The sequence below is a fragment of the Aythya fuligula genome, chromosome 2, assembly GCF_009819795.1.
Source record: "Aythya fuligula isolate bAytFul2 chromosome 2, bAytFul2.pri, whole genome shotgun sequence".
In the NCBI taxonomy this organism is placed as follows: domain Eukaryota; kingdom Metazoa; phylum Chordata; class Aves; order Anseriformes; family Anatidae; genus Aythya; species Aythya fuligula.
The window spans coordinates 25313652-25335941 of NC_045560.1; the positions used below are offsets into that span (position 1 = coordinate 25313652).

The following is a 22290-nucleotide window of genomic DNA, read 5'->3' on the forward strand; positions in this document are numbered from 1 at the left end:
TCGCTGAGTAATAGGGCATCTCAACCTCTCTTCTGAAAATATCCTCCTTCAGTATTAGTGGGTTTTGTACCTTTTCTCATTAATTTTTTTTTCTCTTCTGTCTCAAGCCATTGTTTTCTGTTTCACTTATTCCCTCTTTGCTCTTTGCATTTTCATGTGTATGTACCATTTCTTTACTATCTCAAAGAGGAAATAAATCCTCTGCAAAAAGATGCAAAAGATCCAGATATATTTGGCACCATTAAGCTTTAACAATTGGCCTGTTTAGAGATACATTTCCCAGATTTGCACTTGGATCTATCATAATAGAAATGCAATGGAAATTTCAAAAGACAGCCATGGTAAATATAGATCAAAGTAGGTACCAGAAATAGGATAAGGTCCCTCATGTAAGATTTAGGTTATAATAAAGGAACTATCTTGCTACAATTGAAAACAATTACAATTAAATTACAATTTAAGCACTGTAACAGGTATCTTGTGGAGCACCTTTCATTTTAGATTTTTAAAGCCAGACAACTATCCCTTGTGCTCTAGATATAGGGGTTCTGCAAGGGGACTTTTTATCCACAAATTTCTGCTATTACTATGCACATGTAAGCTGGAATTTTGTGTTTGCTCTGTGATAAAGATTCTACAAATCTTCATATATGTATTTCTGGCCTAAAAAACATCTCAGAAGTTCAGCTAATGAAATTGATGGTATCTCACAATCTAGCATGTAAAGTTTGTCATATTGTATTTTACTTATGCAGCAACACATTAAATCTACCAATTCTAAGACATTTAACGTATCTAGACATATAAAAACTCTGCACTACAAGAGTGATAGGAAATGTTTTTAACTAAATTGTCACAAAAGAATATATACTACATGTACTTCATAATGATTACTTGGCTTTACTGGTGTCAAGAAGTTGAATGATTACTGAAATACCCTTTGTTTTCAGTTAAGGCTACATGATAAAGTTATAAAAAAAAAAAAAAAAAAAAAAAAAAAAAAAAGAAGCCAATTCTTCCCTTTACAGACTTGGAAATTTCAATATGTGAAAAACTGCTTTGGAAAATAAAGATCCTATGGAGAATGTATCCTCTTTTTGAAAACAAGGCATATATAGATTCATGATTTGGCATGAGTGGGAAGGTGTTAATTTAGAACCTGCTCATAATTCACAGTTACTATTTTCATCACTAAGATCTGAAAAAAATGTATTTGGTGTATTTATTGTATTTGAGTTCCAAGTTGACAGATTGGAGACTTTTTTTGTTGTTGTTTTTTATTTTTTCTAGAAACATCAACCAAATAAAAACAAATAATAAATTATGGCCTGTATATAAAACTCATGCTCTTTATATATCTGCTGGGAAATAAAGTATCTTTGGAAGTATTCTACACTTTTAGATTGCAAATATGTCTCTGAGTTTTTGAAATAGATTGATGGGTATAAAACCAATATCATTTATCTTTCTGTGAGAATGATGACAAATAAAAAACTGGATTTTGAATGCTCATCAAGGACTCAGCTCTGTTGACACTTGTGTAAAAAAAGCTTAATGCTACTCTCACACAGGCCAGCATAATCAACAAGCTTAGGTTTAAATAATTTCTTGCAGCCTAAATTGCAATCTCTAAACAATACATTCTTATAATGACAACAGTGATGGACTTTAATTACCGTAGGCTGCCATTATTGTGCAACTATTTGTTTTTAATCCCTATAAAGAAGATAGTGGATTAAAAAAAAAAAAGTGTTCCTTTTGCCTTGTATTCCTAACTGCTCACGGAATACTGCATTCTTCAGAATTTGGGATTTTTCTATATTCTTGAATGATATAATCTTGTTGGCAATAAAGTTCCATCAGTTTACAAGCCTGTTTATTTATTCAGAAGCAGTTGCATTTGTTTCTTACATTACTCTTGCCTTGTTTCTTTGTTTCCCAACGTGCAATATCCTATCAACTTGGAAAACTTTACATGGCCATTTAGACTACATTGCAGTTACATCCACATATATTGTGCGCCTGGTGGGTGCTTACCCATCTCCGGTCATGAAGTAATGATCTCTCTCTCTTACTGCAAGTAACAGATGCACCTTGGCTGAAATCAGTAAAATAATACAATCCCACCTGGGCCATTTTATTGAATATCTCATTCTATTGCACCAAAGTATTTATGAATGAACATCACAATCCCATTTTCTGGAAGTCTGGAGTTTACAGTAATGTTACAGTAAGGTAATGACATATCTTAAATAGTTTGCTTAAAAGCTAGGGAAGAATATACCTTATGCACGTCATTGTAGCCCTGAATGCACAGTAGTTCATGGCTTGTCCAGTGTTTATTCTCTAGTATTTTCCCCACAGTAATCCCCCAGTGCCATCTAACATACACGTTTGCAGTGACTGGCACTGAGAAATCCTCTTTAGCTAGAGTGTGGTTTAGCTATGTCTAGATACTTCAACATTTCATGTGATTTGAAAACAAAGAAACAATTGGAGACTTTAATCTGCTACAAATGTGGTGCCTTTGGTGTCTTCCACTGTGCTTACCATCTCCCTGAGCTGAAAACAGATAGCCCCTCATTACTGATAGTGACTGAAGCAGTGAGTACATGTCTGAGGGCAAATCTGAGCTCCCTCCGCTCCTTTGCTGCTATAATAAATAGTGTGCAGACAGATTCACTAAATGACATGACTGAAATGCTTGAGTTCCCATACAGTAGTTGCAATACTTTCAGCAAATATCAGTTTAGTCTCCTTTAAAGTTCTGATTTAGCAAATTACTGTTTGTTCTTTGAATGACAATGAGAGGCTACACATTAGTACCAGATTAATTCTTAGTGATGCATCCTTGTAATTGCTTTCCCAAGTCAACAGATCAGTTCCTGAGCAACAGATGAGGGTATTCCTGTCCTTTGGGAGCTGGGGGCCTCAAGCTACCGCTCTGTGAAGTCACTGTAACTTCCAGGGGCTGGGCTGGACATGCCCTCCAAGGAACAATAGGGAAATGTTAAATGAGGGGCCTTCCCACATCCACAGTTATGCCATTCCCCTATGGGTTGCAATTCTACACAATTCTTGATAAATCTAACATCATGATTTTGGCTACATATCACTGGGAGATGTCACAGTGGTGAGAGAACACTGTGCTGAGTTTGTTTATTTATTTATTTAATTATAGTCAGGATTATATAAAAAGGCACTCAAAAGAGCTGGCCCCTTCCAAGCTTTTCTTTGGTTACCACACAAGATCCCTCAAGAAAATAAGAGAGTGTTTGTAAGAAACACTTACTTGAAATAGAAGAAAATTGCCAGGGAAATCAACAGGGATGTTATAGACAAAGCATGGCCAACGATCGCCATATAATAAAGTATGAACGCCATCTGCAATTTAAAAAAAGAAATGTAAAACATGAGCAACTTGCAGGTACTCATTTTTTTCTTGTTAAGGAGGAATCTACAAAATCAACATCCTATTTTGTATTTCTTTTCTTTAAAAAGTTCTTTTGCAATATTCTTTTAATAGCAGCAATACACTAAATGGTATGACTCAAGGTCTAAAGAAGAGATAAGTGTTTCTTACATAATTTGATGTGTTTCTGCTGCACTGAAATCACTGGCAAGATCCTTGCTCACATTATGCGTCACTAACTTTCCTGAGCTCTAGGGGAGCATAGCAAACGTAATACACTTGGGTTTTCAAACGCCCATGACAAGTTTCCACACCAAAAAAATATTAAGGAAAATACAGGTTGCCACAGTATTGGAAGAAAGGTTTTATCATCTGAAAGCTGCTTAAACAGCAGGGAGTAAAAGTTTAATGGTCACTTTTGGATGGAGATGAGTGATCTCATGTGCTTAAGATGGTGACTTAAGCACTGGTATCAGGGCTAGCTTTTTGTTCAATGGATTCGTTGATGACCTGGGGATGGGAGGATGTAGAAAAATCTCTAAGTTCCCAAATGATACTTAGCTCTTCTAGATAATAGTAACGGACTCCAGAAGGGCCTCAGATAACTAAGCAAGGAGACAAGAAGATACCATGTGAACTTCAACATAGATAAAAGTAGGGATAAACAATCTAAACCCTGCTTAAGCAATGCTAAACTCAGAACTGGCAACTAAAGTCAGGAACAAGATCTTGAAGTCATCCAGCCAGTTCTCTGAATCATTGTCTCAATCTGTAGTGACAGCCAAAGAGTAAACAAAATGTCAGCTATGATCAGGAAAGGCACTGAGGATAGAACATCATTTTGTCTCTATTTAAAACTTATATACCACATCTCAAACCTGTGACTCTGGCCTCCTCACTCTAAGAAGGACACGTCACAGCTGGAAAACATGCAAAAAACTCTACTAAAATAACTGAGGTAGAGTAGTTGTGTTATGAAAAGTGGGTGCAAATGCCAGATTCTCCCTAATGGAGAGTACAATTCCAGTGATTCCTGGAGCTTATGAATAAGGTCAGTGAAGTCATGAAAGCAGTAGATGAACTGAAAACAGTTTAGCAGCTCCAACATGACATTAGAACACGACATCCAGTGACAATTCTGGTTTTGACACTAATGTGAACCTTGCCATTGGGCAACTCACTAGTCTTGTATTGCTGGAAAAAACAAAAACAAAAACAAAAAACCAAACAACAGGTAATCAAGCTTTCACTTTGACTAATATCACTGAAATCTAAGATAGGCCTATGCATTTTTTGTATGCCAACAGTGAAGCAAAATCACAGGACAGCGCCTTGGCTGCAGAATGCTGTGGTATTTAAATGTCATACTTTGGTCTCAGCCAAGCTCTTAAGCATCATCCAGCTGTCAGAATACTGCAGGAGGCTAATGGCATGCCAAGATCCACCAGTCCTTTTTTTTTTTTTTTTTTTTTTTTTTTTTTCTGAAAGCACTAGTATACTATCAGCCTGTCCTGAAAAAAAAAAAAGACTAGATAGAAGATTCCTCTCTTGGATTTATCTTCTATTTCATTAATTTTTCTTTTGTTATGCAAGAGTGATTTTCCTTTTTCAATGATTAGATGAATTTTTTAAGATCACCCTCCTCCATGAAAAGTTTGCAAGTACTAGTGCAGCATTTTGCACATTGTTTCTTTATTACTCCCTCTCTGCATCTTTTGTGTGTTTTTGGCAAAGGGAGAAGAACAAAAGGATAAGGAATGTTTCATACAACTCTTTTATTTCAGGCATACTCAGTTAATATCTGTCAAGCTTCTAATTGATTTCTGTAGTCCTAAGTTTTGATGATGGCTTTTTTTTTTTTTTTTTTTTTTCCCAAGTCAGCTTAAAGTTGCAGTTGAAAACAGATATGAATAAAATTCAGAAAACAAAGCTATTCTACTTAGCACAAGTGCACATCTTATCTAGCTTATTCTTCAGCCATTGCACAACTGGAATAAGCTCCTGCTTTCATTAACCTAAGTGATATGGTGGCCTAGTTCTTATTTACAACAAAGTATCACTCACCAAGATTTATGGGAATCCATGCATATTAACTGAAAAAACTCTAGGTCTCCTACTTTCCCTCCACAATGACTAACCACAACATTGCTAGTGACCACAAAACCCCAGAGAAGGCAGATCGGAGAGCAGAGATGAGACAGATTTCTGAATAGAGTAGTGGGAGAGGTTTTTACCCGTGTGCATGTGACGTTTCTTCCACTGCATACTAAGTGGTCACTATATGATATTAGATTGATACAATTTTAAAGCCTGAATTCAATTTACAGAACTGTTCATAAACGTTTTGTTTTATTTCTGCCTCTGTAATCCATCTCAAAAGCATAGCATGTAGGTATTTTCAGTTAACTTCAAACAAGCAACTATTTGATTAACCTCTACACTCCTCAAAATGGCAACCTTTGATGTTCTTTCTGATATATAGAACTTACACTGATTCACCAAATTTTTAGTTTATGCACCTTCATCCCGGGCTTAGAATACTTAAAATTGAAACACGTAATTGATTTTCCCCCTGTCTCTCTAGAATTCTTGTATTGAGGAAAGAGAATTCTCTGATAGAAATACCTCATACTCAGTTAATTAAACTATCTATAAGTTCATGAAAATACTCTAGAAATGAAGCATACTCCTGGTTTTTGAAGACTTGGACTAAAGGTCATAATTCAACTTGGCATTTCTGTAAAGATAGATTCTTTCTGCATTTTCCATTATTTTATTTTACTTTATTTTTTTTTGTTTGTTTCAGAAGAATCTCAAGGTACATATAATTTTCCTTTGTGCTCTATCTGCACTTCGCTTGAATGATATTCAAAATTCTTCTTCTGGAAGGCATGGATAATAGGCAACAGAACTACATTTTTTTGCCTCCTTACATGGGCCAACATCTGGAAAAATGATATTTTTATGGTGCTTCCATTTAATGCTTCTGTGAGCTGAGATTTTTACTAATACTCTGTCTGACACATAGGTGAGCCCCATTTTACCAAGATGATTCCTCATGCTGTAAAATCTTTTAGAATTCGCCTCCTGCCTAGTCCAGTAGACTTTTCCAAGGCCCTTTATGCTGGATCATTACTAAATATAACCACATACTGATTTTTGGCTGCACAAAAAAAAGATTCTCCAAGACAAACCCCAAATCAAATCACTTTCTGACTCTTTTCCTTCCACAATTCCAAATAGTCACAAATTATTCTGTCACAAATCTGTAATCAGATTTTCCTGGAGCTCCACTCACATTTGAGAAATATGTTTATTTTCATGAGTTTTTCTAACTTCTTTTTTTTAAAGCTTTTCTCAGATTTCTCTCTCTCTGTTTCTTTTGGTGCTTTTAGACTTTGTTCTCCCTTTTCAGCTTAGCAACTCAATGTTGGAAATATTGATGCAAATGCTTAGTTTATTAGTGTAAATAGTCACATTGACTTCAGTCAAACTATAAATGTGTAAAATGTGTTCAGACTTGTAGGATTTTCTGGCATGATGGTACCTTCATAAATATTTCTTTTCAAAGGGAGCGAATACAGAGTGATGCTCTTTGGTTATGAAAAATAATTTTAACATATCAGGATTTCCAGCCCTGCAAAGATGATATCTACAGTTTGGAAGATACTTTTTACAGAAAGCAAAACTGAAATTTTAAAGGATCATTTTACAGTTGATTGGGCAATCAGGAAAAAAATCACAGGAATTAAAAAATGCATTTGAAAAATACAGCAAAACTGATCACGTGAATTGCTACTAAATTATCCAGCCTGTAGCAAACCTATATTGAGAATTCATAAGATAATTTTAATAGGTTAAAATCAGGAGGACATTGCTATTCAATTCTTGTGCAACAAATAAAGCTAAACAATTAAGACAATCCTGACCTATTCATATGTGCCTTGCTGCTAGCCCAGCCTAAATCCATTCCCAGACAATCACTGTGTTTTTAAGTGTAGCATACCTTCAATTTTTCAGAGGTGAAAGAGTTGCACAGGGTGTAGTTGGACCAAGTGCGGTTGCTCTCAGGATGGCGGAACCAGTTTCCAGTTTCATCACAATATTTTGAAGCTCTTTCTGATAATAAAGCACAATTATAGTTATTTTAGCATGTTACACATTTAAAAAAAAAACATTAAAAAGAATTAATATTTAGAAATAAAGTGCCTGTGTAATGAAATCCAAAGGGTTTTCAAGTTATGGAATTAATATACTTTTTTTTTGTTTAATTTTTGTTTCTCAGAGATTTATCTGACACAAAATTTGTCATTTATCTGTCTCCTGTTGTCTTGAATGAATGCGCTAGAGTATATATATCCAACCTTCATTCAGATGCAATTATTTCTGTGTTAATAATTCATTTAAAGAGGCTGTTGAAAACTGTTCAAACCTGACACTCTCAATGAGATGCTGGTATCCTTACACAGACACTAACAGACTGAGTCCTGCAGCAGGGTTTCATGTATTAAGGGGAATAATTGAATAATTAGTTAAAGAAAATGTGTAGTGCAGATGGTGATAGCCCTGACACCAGCAGTGTATTTGCACAGACGGGTGGAAGTGTGCTACCGAAGCTTCATGCCAGTGGTGAGCAGGAACCCTGCTTATTTCCCTTTGAGGCTGCAGAGAGAGAAGCAGGCTCTCTGTTTAAATAATCTGATGTGCATTTGGCTCCTCTACATGTGTCTCTGCCCCATAGGTGGCTCTGACATCCTCGCCAACATTCAACAGCTTCATGCTTCTTTGCACGCATCCTTTTTTTTGCGATCGCAGAACCATCAGGATTGCTCAGAGGGATGTCTGGAACCACAGATGTGTGCCGTGCAGGCATCCTCCTGTCCACATTTGCATTTCTGTCTGGGAAATCCTGGACGCAGAGCCACAAACAGTCACTTCTAATCACCTGTCAAGTCTTGGACTAATTCCTCTGGCCTTCCCTCAAGCACTGGCCATGGGGGAGTCAGTGGAAAACTTGTCTGAGTATCAAAAGTGGGAAATGGATAAGATCATAAACTTAAATTATTTGATGTTCTTGTAGATAGTGACACAACTGTTTATTTATGAAAAGCACAGTGTTTCAAGTCTGACTTTTTGACATCCTAAAAATTCTATCTTGACAACCATTTGTCTACTGTAGTTTTATAGATATTGGCCCTATATATAGGTTCTCAGCATTTCCAGTCGATTTACTTTTAAAGAGCCTACTACCATCTGAACTTACACATTTTCACTGTTTGTGTCGAACATCTGCATTTATTTTTCTTAATCAGTTCTGATAATTAATGGTCCTAGTAGTTTGGAAGATTCATATTCCCTCTTTACATGCTAAGAAAAGCATTTGATCACACTAGCAAGGCAAGGATCGTACAGAACAAGCTATCTTCCTCTGACTAGAAATACACTTTGCATAGTACCATTGCAAAAAGACGACAATCCTCCAGAACACAGCATACTTTTGAAATTACTGTGAGTTTCAAATCATTGTTTTGGGGGACCTGCTGAAAATCAATACGTGCATCAACAATACAAAGAAGAACAGTACATGCTATCTCAGCCTTCCATCACTGCAGCTTGGAGATAATCTCAGACTGCCTGCGTAGCAATGTTCCCGTTGTACTCTTTGCCAGATATTATCTAAAGCTGGAAAAAGTTTTCAGTCATAGATAAAAGATTAATCGTTACTCTGCCATGGAACACGGTGTACAAACATCATGCCTACTGTCCCATACACTGTGCAGAATACGTGGCTTTTGTTAATATGCTATAGAGCATAATGGTAATACCATCTATCATCTCTGTACTTTAATGCCTAGGTAGGCACTCTGCCTAAGTATAATGTGACCTTTGTAAGCCAGAGGCAAATCTGTTGCCTCATGCTTTTCCTCGAAGCCAGACAAACACAACTGATCTTAGTCTGGAAGTTGCTATGACCCACTGATTTCTTGCTGTGATGTCAGAAAATGGGACTGGGGGATCAGAATTTCTGATACTAGAATATGGGGTTCTGTTGTCAGGATATGCAACTGTGATACACATAAATATGGCATGTCTTTTTAAAATATTTAATTATAAGATGCTAGTTAGATTGGAAAAATGGTGTGGGCTAAAGTTTATGATACAAGGGACAATTTTTTATTTTACTGTTCTCTGTTCTTGGTAGATCATAAATAAAGAGATCTGTTTAGGTACCTGGGTGTCCATCACCTGTGGTGCCCCTGAAGTGCAATGGGTTGTCAACAGACTGGCTTTTGAAGAAGTTTCTTGTGTTTCTCTTGTGATAAAATAGACACTTGGCCTTGTGCACTGTAAGCCTCTGTACTGTCCAATCCAGTGACTCACATTGGTAGAACATTTCTTCTAAATCTAGGGCTTTATAGAGAAATGAAGCAGTATGTAACTCAACCACTGTTCTACTGCAAGTTCTTCTACGGTGGCAGGTTTGCGATTAGGAACCTTGGCACATGTTTTTTATGCTAACAAGAACCATCTGTAAGAAGCTCTGAAGAAATACCCAAGAGTGTAAGGATAGGTAAGATAATACTAGTAAGGCAAAAATGAAGTATGTGCTTTAAAATTACTGAAATACTCTTTAAATAAATTTTTTTGGGCTCTGTCTGTATCCAGCGTACTACCAGGATATCAATTGTTCAGAGTGGAAGAATGGTGGCATTGTGTGGGATTAATTTCACCTAACTTTAGCTACCTTAAAGTTATACTCAAAGGTAGTTTTACAGGCTCGCTGTAGTTAGCTGAGAAAGACAGACACTTCAGGAGTCATCTGGGAAAACTGGATCAGAGAAACATTACCCACAATAGAAGTTTCGCTGGAGTAGTGAGGTGTCTAAAAATGTTAACCCCTAGTAATGGTTTTGTATATGCTATTGCTTGTGTTACCAACGGTGCTTTTATGAATCTTATTTTTTTCTCATAAAAACAAATCAGTTTTTATATGTAACATATATCTTAACACTGTAACTTTGGAACAAACATAAGTACTCGCTATCATTCTTTTGTTTGTTTGTTTACAATTAGCCAAAGTCTATGGCTAGTAGATGTTAAAAGAGTCAGTACCATTTATTTATTTATTTATTGCTGAGTTATACGCTGGAAGTAAAAAGTTTTCCTCTGTTGCAGTGCATGCTCAGCACATACCAGACATTGGATTCTTTGCCATTGTTTGGATTGACCTGTACAGTACTTAGTTTTGCAGATGAGAGAATAGCTGATACTTCTGTAACACAGCTGATTTACTTCCTCAGTGAAATATTTTAGAAGATTTTTTTTTTTTTTTCAGAAATGAAAAAAAACATCTGATATAATACAACAGAGACCCTAGAAATGTTCAGTTCCAGCGTCCTAGTAAGTAAAGAATCAAAATGCCTTATTCTGCAGAACTGGAGAATAAAGTCAAGTTGTGCACTGAGGGGATAAGAAATGATGTTTAAAATGTAGCTGTTGAGATTTCTATGGAGCATGACAGAAATACACAGAAGAGTAGGGAGCAAAAGAAGCATCCACAGAATTCAGATTTGTTTTATCTATCCCTGTCTATATCACTTCAAGACAAAAAACAGGGCCAGCAGAAATCCAGAGCTGCCTTTTTAGGCGGAGTCAACAAAATTAGATTTAGTGGCAGCAGGAGAAGGTCTCTCCTCTCCCTATGCCTCTCAGGGTGCTTGGACAGCTCCTGGGGACTCCTGCTGCTGCTCCTTGCTCCCAGGGACATCACCACACTGAGGCATGCCACCTGGTGGTGATGGGCACATGATGGGTTGGGCACTAAGAAGGGGAGACTGGGGTTGGGAAGCTGCTTAAATTATGGGCTGCCCGAAGAAGTGGCCTCCCTGCCTGCTTGGAGATGCAGCAGCTGTTGAGATCCAGAATGTCTCTTTCTCTCTCTGCTTTATGGAAGGCCATGGTTTCTCATCTGTAATGAGAATCTGCAGTCTCATCAGGAGCCGACTGCTCCCGTCGGCTTGGCGGCCTACTCAGCTGAATCCTTTGTGCATTTTGTCTGCTGTGAGCACAATGTGCCTGTGCCCATAAGTCCCGTCCCCTGTGGTCATAGGGTAAGGCTGTCACAATATAACTTGTACGTTTGGTTGCATTGCTGTGCGTGGCTGTGCCAAATTCACCCTGACCAAGTGCAGGATGGTGGCAAGCCCCACAGGCTGTACCCAGCACAGGGCAATGGTCTGCCCCTCTCAGCGGCCCAGTCCACCTGCCATGACGGAAGGCCATTTCCCTTCTATTTTACTAGCAAGAGTATTACCAGCATGAATTACATACTGTATATTTCTATCAAATTCAATTCCTATCAATTTCAGCATGACCTGGAACCATTTCAAAAGCATTATACAAGAGATTCACTTGAATAAAACATGAATATAAATACATTTCAAGGGAAACTGTACACGTTGCCTGAATATGGGAGTACAGAACTCAGCCTTACTCAGAGCCTCAGCCGGAGCAGATGAGACAATGAATTTCCTGCTGTCACGGGAGTTAAACCAGTAGATCTCAGTATGCTTCCCCCCCCCCCCCAAATTGATTTGTTTTTATGCATTTCCACATTGCACACAATGCTCGTTGTGAGAAAGAGATTGCTGCAAGATGCAAGTTGTTTATTGAAAAGGACACAGTTGTCACAGCTTGTAGAGAGAGATTTCCGTTTGTTAGATTTAATATACTCTAACAAGATAGAGCTTCATTGGGTGGGAAAATAAATGTAGGAAGCCCCAGCTAATGGAACAGACTAGGTTATCATGGTGGTCTTTCTCACCTCAACACACTGATTTCTACCTAGTATGAATGGATGTGAATTTCATTCAATGAAATAAGTAGAATTACATCTGATTGACTTAGTTGAGCACTGAGCATGTTGGTTCTCTCTCTGAGGAAGATGTGATCCTATGTTGCCAGATGTTTTTTTTGTTTTTTTTTTCCCAGTATGAATGATCCAAGATTCAAAGTGCAAAAAGAAAGCTGAGTGATATTTTGTTCCAGGACTCGAAGCTGTACCTGGACCCAAACAGAAGTAGACATCAGGGAGCTGATAGGCAGTGGAGTGGTTCTGCAGGTCTCAGTGCAGCCCAAAGCAGTGTGGTATAAAGTACTTGTTTTGAAAGTCCAAGGCTTTACTTGCATACCTAAAATACATGCTGAGGTGGTTTGATATTATAGGGCCTTAATGAGAAGGAAACCTGATAGGCACTGAGGTTTTTGACTTGTAAAATCATTGTTTCTTAGGGTGAATTTTCTGTTTCTCAGCAGAAAATCTAGCTGTATTATGTTTAACACACAGAGGTTACTGAACGAAATAATGACTTGTGACACAAACTTGGTATACTTTTCTCAGGACAGTTGAACCTGCACTTTTGGACAAGTGGCAGCCACTTCCATTAGCAGCTGAAAGATTTCTCATCACCCCCGTGGTTTCTCGTCTCCCTCTTGCTTTATTAAGCCCTGGTGTGACAATCAGCCACCTCTATAGCAAAGGCAGGCTCTGTGCTGGTTTATGCTGCAGCTGTTTCCTGGGGTACTCAAAAGATATTCCAGGAAAGCAGCTCTGGCTGAACCAGGAGCTGTGTCTGAGACACAGAAACACCAACCAAGAGACAGACAGATGTGCCACAGAGGAGCAGAGGAAAGTGTGTGTGTGTGGGAAACACTGAGTGTGGGAGACCACAGGTATTGCTCCTACGCAGGACAGCAGTGAGAACAGGAGGAAATTGCTGGACGAAGCTTTTTATCCCCTGTGGCTTCATACAGATAACAGGAACACTTAGAAAATAAAATAAAGAAAAAATCTGCAAACTTTAAAGCACAGCAGAAGGAAAAAACAGAGTATGTACCTGTTGTCATGGGCAAGACTGCATCACACATTTATATACTAAGGAGCCATTTGCAGTCAGGCCAACAAGTCACAGATTTCAACATAAATAAACATTAATGATTGAGAGAGGTGCTTTTCCATGGATGGCTTAAGTGTTACTTTGAAGAGTGCTGTGGGAATGGAGTGATTAGTTTGGAACAAGTCGCTGGAGACAAGTGGGCAACCGGAAAAGCCAGGAATAAGTGGCTTGGGCACCGGCTGGTGAGTGGCTCCATAATCACTCCCTCTCATGGTGGGATGAGGACCTGGGAGTGGTGAGGAGACTTCTTACAGAGCTGTCCACCACCTGCTTTTGCAGGAACATATGGAGTGTACATAAACCAGTGCTGTTGGTATTTTTTTTTTCCTAAGGAAAACATGGAAGGAGGGAAAGCAGAAAACTTGTAGTAAATTGTTGTTTATCAAAGCTAGTAACCACTTGTGGAGGGTATCATAAACAAAAAGGGGGCTGAAACAGAAAGTACTGACCCCATCTGAGAGGCACCCCTGCCCTGAATGTAGGAAAAACCATGTGTAACTTCAGAATCCAGAGCCTTGAGCTCTCTGAATGTTGGCACTTCTTTTTGAGAACTGAACCAAGTTTGGTCAGTTCTTTTACAATGCTCTTCTGGTATCTTTCATACAAATTGCCTAATTGTTGAAGCAGTTGTCCACTGGAAAGAGGGAGGTTCCTTCATCCAAATTAGGATGCAGGTTTGAATCCTCTCAATCTGGGGCTGATATTGGAAGTTTCCCACTTGCAGGGTGAATTTTCTAACTGTGGATAGCTTAATTTAGATAGACCAGGAATATCAATAAGTCTGTTTGTTATTGCAAATAGGATTTAGTGAGATACATGTACATACTGATCCTACCTGGAAACTCCTCTGTTTCTAAATAGGTAATCTCAACAAAAATAGTTTTAGCAAATGGTACTTGGTAATTTACAGCTATGCAATAGTATGTTCTTTACTTTCCAATTCAGCACATAAATTTTGTTTCAACCTTGTTGAAAATGTTTAGTTTCATATTTTTAACTGCAGTTGGTGTGCTGTGTTTACAGATGATTGAGGACATTGTGGCATCAACCACTGCCTATAAGCAATATATCCTGAGAATGGAACACACAACTGTGTTTTTCTTCAAGCAATACCCTCCCTGGAGTTTTACTTCTATCTTAAATTTCCTCATATCTGTTCAGCAATATTTGTCTTGTTTTTTTTCCTTTCATTTGCCTTTTTAAAGATTCTTGATTTACTTCTTTTTTTTTAGTCTACACGGCTGCTAGTATTTGTATGAAGAATTCAATGAACAACTGAAACTTTGAGAGTGAAAGAACATCACTTCTGCTTATCTTCTTTTATAAAATGATATTTTACAATAAAAAAAGAAGATTCTGATAGATGTTTCATGCCTATGAGTACGTACTTTCAGCATCTTCTATTTATTAGAAAAAATCAGATAGAGGTGTTAAAAATGTTTTGAGATCATAAATAAGTAGTTAATACTTTCATATTTTAACAAAATGGGTTTCATGTGTACAGCAGTCAAAATTACATACATAGAAATGCATATAAAATATTGTAAAATAAAACTATATAAATTAGGCAACCCAAAGATCTAATGTATTTTCATTTCAGTCAAACTCCCTGAAATTTCACAATGATGCAAAAATGCTACTGGAAACATGCTCCACTCAATGGCATGGATGTTCCTCTGAAAGATAAGATAATAAAAAGAAATACTGTACCAGTTGGGTCAAAGTCTGGAAAGTAATCTGGACAGTTCTGAGCAGTGATTCTGCCAGCAGGTGTGTCGTCCCAGCACAGCCAACCATCCCAGGTTCGGTTGCAGAACAGACCTGGACATTTAAAGGAATTCAGTAGTCAATTCAACAGATTTGTTCCTTATCCCATTCTGTTCTAGCCTCCCAAGGAATATTGCCATCTGCAGACAATAAAGAGTTTTTGCAGAAAAAACCCTTGCTATTGCTATGCTTTGAATGGCAAAAAGTCTTTCCTGCCAAACTAGGGAGGCAGAACACTGCTCACTCTTGATTCCCATTATGTAAATGTTACGTGGTCCACAGAAATTGCCCTACGAGACTGCTTGCAGTAATGATTTCCTCACTTGTTGTGCATTTATTCAAGTAATGTGTTAAAACAAACAAACAAACAAAACCACCACCACCAACAAAAAGTGGTTATTTTATATTTAGAATCAGTTTGTGTTGCAGAAAAGGTATGGAAATACAGTGAGAAGACACTGACAGTGAGGTAACTACTGTTTTAAGTCAAAATAGCTGTGGATTAAAAATGGAAAACATGAATCATTCCAAATTAATTCTTTCCAGATTAGATGCATGGCAAAAAGCATATTTTTATGAGAACTTCTACATTAGCTAAGATTTTATGCACAGATATTTTGCCATTGTCAAGTTAGATGTGCTAAACACTACTTGTTCACCTCATTAATAAACTGTTGTATCAACGATTTGTTATCTTTCAGGCATTCCTATGTTCTTCTCTGTCTTTGAGATAAACTTGAAAGACTTTTAGGACTCATTTTATAACATCAAAGAAAAAGAAGGGTAGAAAATGTTTGAAACTTGAGCTTGTTTCTGAAAGACAGTGCAGGAGGGGGTTGGTAGGGATTTCAAGCTTTACTTTTCAATCCTTTGGCTTGCCTTATAAAGACAAAAAATCACTGACATTGATCTATACAGTGTGGAATCTCTCTTTCAAGGTCAGAAACAGGATATACATGTATATGATATATATATATATGCATGCATCCATCCATAAGTAGGCACACACAAATATATGGATTAAAAATACATAACATATATGTGCTTTTGAACTTGTGCAGGAAATTAAATGGTCTAAGTCATAAACCAGGAAAGGTAGAGTTGAACATCATGTTGTTGAATCACTGGCTGAAACTATTGTGTTTTTGCATGAACAGTGAGCATGGGAATGCTGTGCTGTCCCAGAGGGATGGTTAGGCAATTCTGTGTGCCTGAGCTGCACATTTCATTACTTCATTGTTGTTTAAGGTAATCAATTCTACCTTGAATTGAGCAAGATAAATGTGTGCACATGATTTGTGACGTTGGCTTTGCTGACACAAGGCCACAGCAATGCTGCCACAGCTCACCTGTATTACACCATCTCCCGGGCTTCTGGGGATGGGATACTATGCAGCTCCTGGCAGTTCATTGCCACCAACTTTGAACCCCAGGATTATGAAACATTTAAACTACATTTGTGTAGGTCTACAGATTGGCTACATTGGGGACTGCAGACGTGACAGAAAAGTGAGCCATGTCTGGGCTGGCTTTCTAAAGTTGTGCCAGATCCTGGGCTTTCCTGGACATTTCAGTATGAGACTCCACAACTGCTTGTGATGAAAACGCATACCCAGTGTATGCTTTCAACTCATATATTGGGCTTTTCTTCTCAGGAGACACCCCTACAGCTGCCCTTTGCATTAAGGGAATTACCCATCTCATACTGTGCTCCCTTTCAAATTTACAGCCTTATTCACCTCCAACCCTTTATGAGATATAGATGTTGGAGGGCTGAGGGCCCTGTAACTCAGTCATGACTCACAGAGGCAAGTCCACAGTGAAAGCACAACTTCAGTAGTGTTGACATCATTCCCTATTCACCTATTATCTTCACTCTGAGTTATATATGAATCAAGTGCATGTTCCTATATGGCATCACTTAAATCCAGCTGCCAGTCAAAGGAGTGCAGGAGCTGCTGGGCTGTCTCAGATAGGTGCTGGTCTGCTATTGCTGACCTCCTACTCTGCCCCAGAGAAAAACACGTAGAAGTTATATATATAGCAAGATTTACTTCATGTTGGACAGATGCTCCAGTCCTTTGCAACTGATCGTGTGAGTGAGAGGCAAAATAAAATTTAAAAAAATAAAAAACAACAAAAACAAAACAAAGCAAAAAACAAACAAACAAACAAACAAAACAGGAGTAGAGTGGAATTACTGATACAAAATTTTATATTTTGCGTACAAAAACAATATACTTATATAAATATATAAATATATAAATTACATATAAACATATACATTTATGACATTATATAGAAATATATAAACTATTATATAAATTATATATTTATATATTTCTATATAATATATAAATTATATATTATAATTATATATTTATAGACCTGGAGAGTAAAAGAGTAATCTGTGCAGACAGCAGGTACCCTCACCTCAAGCCCAGCAGGCAAAGGCTTGCTTACATCTGAAACATGACAGTTTCTATCTCATAACCCTGTTTAAATACTTGCAGTGTTGTTTTCTTTTTTCATGTTTGCTTGTTGTTTCTTTTATCAGCCCAAATAAAAACCCATTTGAAGAAATAGAAATTTCTATTTTCATTCCAAAGCATTTCTGCATCAAGAGCTGAGTATCTTAACATCTAACCATTCTTTGAGTCTTACAGAGATCAATAAAATCTTTGCGGTAAAGAGTTGTAGAAGTGTCTTTGGTCTTGCATTAAAAAAAATACATTATCCTATTTATTATGTGATTATTTTTTTTCTTAGTATATCTTCTTTTTAAACAGTGCCCTCAGCTTCTCTGTTCTTTACTTGCTTCCATTGCCACAATGCCTCCAGTATTTTTTCTCTGTCCTCCACATATCTTTATTTCTATGATAATAGGTGATCAGAAGAGAACCCTCAGTCCTAGCCTGAAATGCTTCTTTATTCATGGCATGCCATCATATCACCACTATTATTTGTCACTTTCCTTTTTCTTAACCTTAATATGTGGATCGTGTTACTGTTGAATATGGAAGACTTGGAACATCTGTGCTAGTACAAAGCATGACAGCTATCAGTCAGTACACAACTGACGGAAAAGTGAAACAGTGAACGAAGCAAACAAACTGAAATTTATATCATTATTATTTAGGAGATCGTTGTTCACAGCCAGGCCTTCACGTTAAGTGTGCTTGAAGGTACTGCACCGACCATTCTGGAGAGTGGTACTCCCTGAGCAGAAACACAGAAATTCAATCAGCAAAACACTGAGACAGAGATGCACTTCACCTACACAATGGAGGTATCGTCTGCATGGGGAGGAAGGAAAAGGTGTTCATTCCCTGGGCTCATTCTAACCTTTTTTCTTTCTTAGCATCTAAGAGGATGGAAAGTTAGTGTGGAGTTGACAGCTGAGTACTGGAAGGCAACTGAACCCTGAGGAAAACTATGGGTTAATATACAGAACAAAAGGCTCCTTTATATTGATAAAAGCAAACATGGCAATATACAAACAGAAATTTAAAATCTTTTTTACCTTTTTTCCTATATGGAGGTGCTCTGTTCATCCTCTCATAGCATTTGAACTGTGAATCTATTATCTTCTGTCGTATGACTGAATTTTCAGTTACTACAGGCTCTAATGTAGGATCAGTATAATTTACAGTAGCAGTAAGACTTGGAACCATTCTCTGTACAGAAAGGAAAAACAGTTAGTACAGTGAATAAACCAGTAGAATACAATAAAAAAATAGGATAAGAAATCTCTATTATGCATTCTTCAAAGACCTATTTACACATGTGTTTAGTATTATGTTAGACCTTCTACTGCTTGCAAAGTAAATGTTGAATTTTAACTAAGTTCACCTCATTGTAAACTCAGGATTTTAACCAAGCCCTTTTTCCTGGCAAAAGGGAGGACCGCTAAATTCTTGATAAAGTCTTTAAAATCTTTTCATTTAGCTTAGTGATCTGCAAAAAATCTTTGCATGAATCTGCCCAAAGTTACACCCATGTATTTCCTCTCACTGGTGCTGATTTCTCTCTAGACTACTCAGACAAAAATACCTCAGTGCCACAGTCTAGAAACTAGCTGATTTTTTTTTATTTATTTTATTTTTCTTTTCATATTTTCTGTCATTTGCTTTGAGCTCCTTCAGCTGTTAAGGTCAGGGCAGAGTTTAACCCTCACAGCCTGAGCTCAGTTCTTAATTAAGCACCTAATCAAAGTGTTCCTAAATTTGAGAGCCTGAATGACAGTCCTCTTTGATCAAGTGGCCTCTTCTGGATGTTTCCACTCTGGGCTGCCTGGAGGGCATAGAGAAGGACCTCTAAGGCAAAGATCTCAGGTAGAGAGGTCAGTTATCTTTTCTCTATCTGTCCCTCTGTTGCACAGACCAGGTCTGTGAGCCAGGTTGGAAATGAGAGCGTGGAGCTCTCGTTAATGCTCTTCTGCCTTAATCCTGTATAAGGACACTTCTCTGCATGAAGGTGATAGGAAAGGATTAGTTCCTCTGCTTTCCCAAGCAAAATCAATGCTTCTGTGGCACTTTCCTTGTATGACCCTTTACTTTTTTACTGCAAAGCTATACTTAAGTCATTGCAAACAGATACAGAGTCATTTACAACCTGCCTCAAAGCTTAGAACTCCTGTAAGCGTGCAGGCTTGGACTTCTTGGGAATATTTCTTATTCAAAGCCTGCAATTCCCTACACAAGTCATGCAAATAACATAACTAAATGTTTTTAATGATATTTTCTCCATATGAATAGGTGTGTTGAGGACTTTAGGAGCATGCTTCAGACTGTATCGATCACCCTCCATATACATTTGAGTCTGTGAGATTCATATTAATGCCAAATGCTGTTACAGAGATCTTTAAGTAGGCATTTACAGTTTAAACAAACAAAAAAAATTACAGGTATTTAAAGTTCAATCACCCTACTTCTTAAATTGTTGCTTCCCTTCTTTTATTGCACATACAAAGCAATTGTATCTCATTAATACATTAATTTATTTTCCATTAGCACAGCTAAAACACCTTTGTAAAATACGTAGCAAAACACAGTATGTTTGATTTAGGTGGAAAAAAAAAGGAAGTCATTACTTTATACAGATATTTCTGTGCCAAACCATCTCAATTTAATATTTTTAGGCTCTTTTACCTAACCAATTGCTTTTTTTAGTTTCATCCAATCTCTTTTGATAATGCTATTTTAATTTTGACCTGTGTACAGCTACTATGTGAAGACTGGAAGACACTGATGGTAGCTTATCTCATTGTTCTCAAATAGGAACTTGAAATAAAAGTGGGGGAAAAGGAAGGAAGATATTTCCCGGTAGATACAATTTTATAGCAATTTAATGTGTACTTATGTGTGTGTATATATGCATGTACAGACAAATTTAAACAGTGAAGCCACTTGAAACATTTCATCTGGCCATTCAAGTGAAAATAAGAAGAATCTAGAAAGCCAGAACAGAAAATACAGAAGCAAAGCCAAGCATATCTGGTAACCCTCATTTATGGAAAGATTAAAGAGGCTAGCAGGTGTCCATGAGGATCGTTTGAAAAAACAACCAAGCAATGTCCCAAATCCAGCAAGTAGTGCAGGAAAGAACAGATGACACTCTTCCTCAGGTCTGCCTTTGTGACCATGTCTTGCCACAGGCTTCAGTGCTTCCCTGAAGTGATTCATAGATACTCCATGCTTATTTATTTATTATTTTTTTCATTCTTATTTTGAATAATGCCTCAGTTCCAAACAGTTTGTACTTGAGAAAGTACATATAACGCTATAATGAATAATGCTATAGTCAAAGAAAGCTAGAGGGACTCTCATGTCACTGTCTCTGTTCTTGATGATTCCTCTGCTATTGGGGTTTAGTCTGGGAAGGCACCCCTGTTTTGAAAGCATAACCATACAGTTATGCTTGGAAAACACTGCCAATTTTCTTTCCCCTGAAGCAATATTTTTATTTGATTTTTGTTTCCTTCTAGGAAGGAGATGATCTGTTCTTCAGGTCTGCTGGACCAAACAAGATCAATTCACACTGACAAAGTGACCAGAAATATTGGGGTTGCTGATCATAAATACTGTTGCAGTTTCTCTTGTTTTATCTGTACAGAATAAAGAACAACATAACTATGAAATAACTGGCAAACTTCAGCCACAGGTAGAAATTATAAGTACTTTTGAAGTGCTTTGGAACACCTTTCCCTCCTTTTAACTTGTTTTGGATCTTTTTTTACCCACCATTTTCAGAAGGACAGACTTTTCCCAGAAGATTGCACAGTACAGAAGCATATCAATTTAAATCAAAAGTAAAATGTCATCAGAAAAGGAATGTTATATTTGTATCTTTTAACTGGTGAAGGTGACATAGTCCATAATGAGGGGTGATAATTCGGTGGGGTGAAACACAATACAGAATGAAGACACCTTACTCTTCAAAGTCAGTTTCATAACTTGCTGTATGTAAGGGACTAATTCAATTCCTGAAGAAGTCTGCTCTTACTGGGTATAGATTAATGAGAATACTTTAATATTTGGAGGCAGAGAGTTCCTGTGGTGGTGGATAGGATGAACCTTTTGGAGAATGCCAAAATTATTTAAAATGCTCAACCATGTAACCATCCTTCTACCTCTGAGCAAAGCAATCATGGCCCATGTTAAATTGCCAGCAAAACTCCTATTACTTACATTTGGGTCAGGAATTCACTCAGACAGATTAAAAAGATAGATGAGAATATGCCACTAAAACTCAATGGAAATTACTTCATCGGGGGAATCATTTAATGGCCTACAGTAAATCTAAAGCAACTTAGGTAAAGAATGAAATATTACTGTTAGATTACAGCTGTCTTTTAAATTATCTCATTTTTTTCCTTATTATCATACACAAAGAATCAGATTTTCAAAGTTAGTTGTGCACATATTTCCAGACAACTTTGATGTAATTGTATAGCTTGTGTGTGGTGTGTGAAATCAAATTACAGGGTTATATGTGTTTTACTCATATTGTTCACCTGTGATATGCCCTCCAAATGTACTCTTCCACTTGATTGTTATTACTGATTTTTGTTTGCCTGGACTTGAAAAGCTGGCTGTGGAAGTTTGAACAATATTTAATTCTACCTTAAAACAATATGACCATTTCAGTTGACTA

General features: G+C 37.3%; 1 protein-coding gene across 1 annotated transcript in view; it reads right to left on the bottom strand.

The window, feature by feature from the left end:
• CALCR (calcitonin receptor) overlaps positions 1-22290 on the bottom strand; it is a 171283-nt gene that overhangs the window by 47999 nt on the left and 100994 nt on the right. Inside the window, exons 3-6 of the mRNA XM_032183262.1 lie at positions 18659-18812; positions 15079-15189; positions 7419-7531; positions 3293-3384 (exon numbers count right to left, since the gene is read on the bottom strand). Of these exons, the coding sequence (XP_032039153.1) occupies positions 3293-3384; positions 7419-7531; positions 15079-15189; positions 18659-18812 (470 nt within the window). The remainder of the gene's footprint in view (positions 1-3292; positions 3385-7418; positions 7532-15078; positions 15190-18658; positions 18813-22290) is intronic.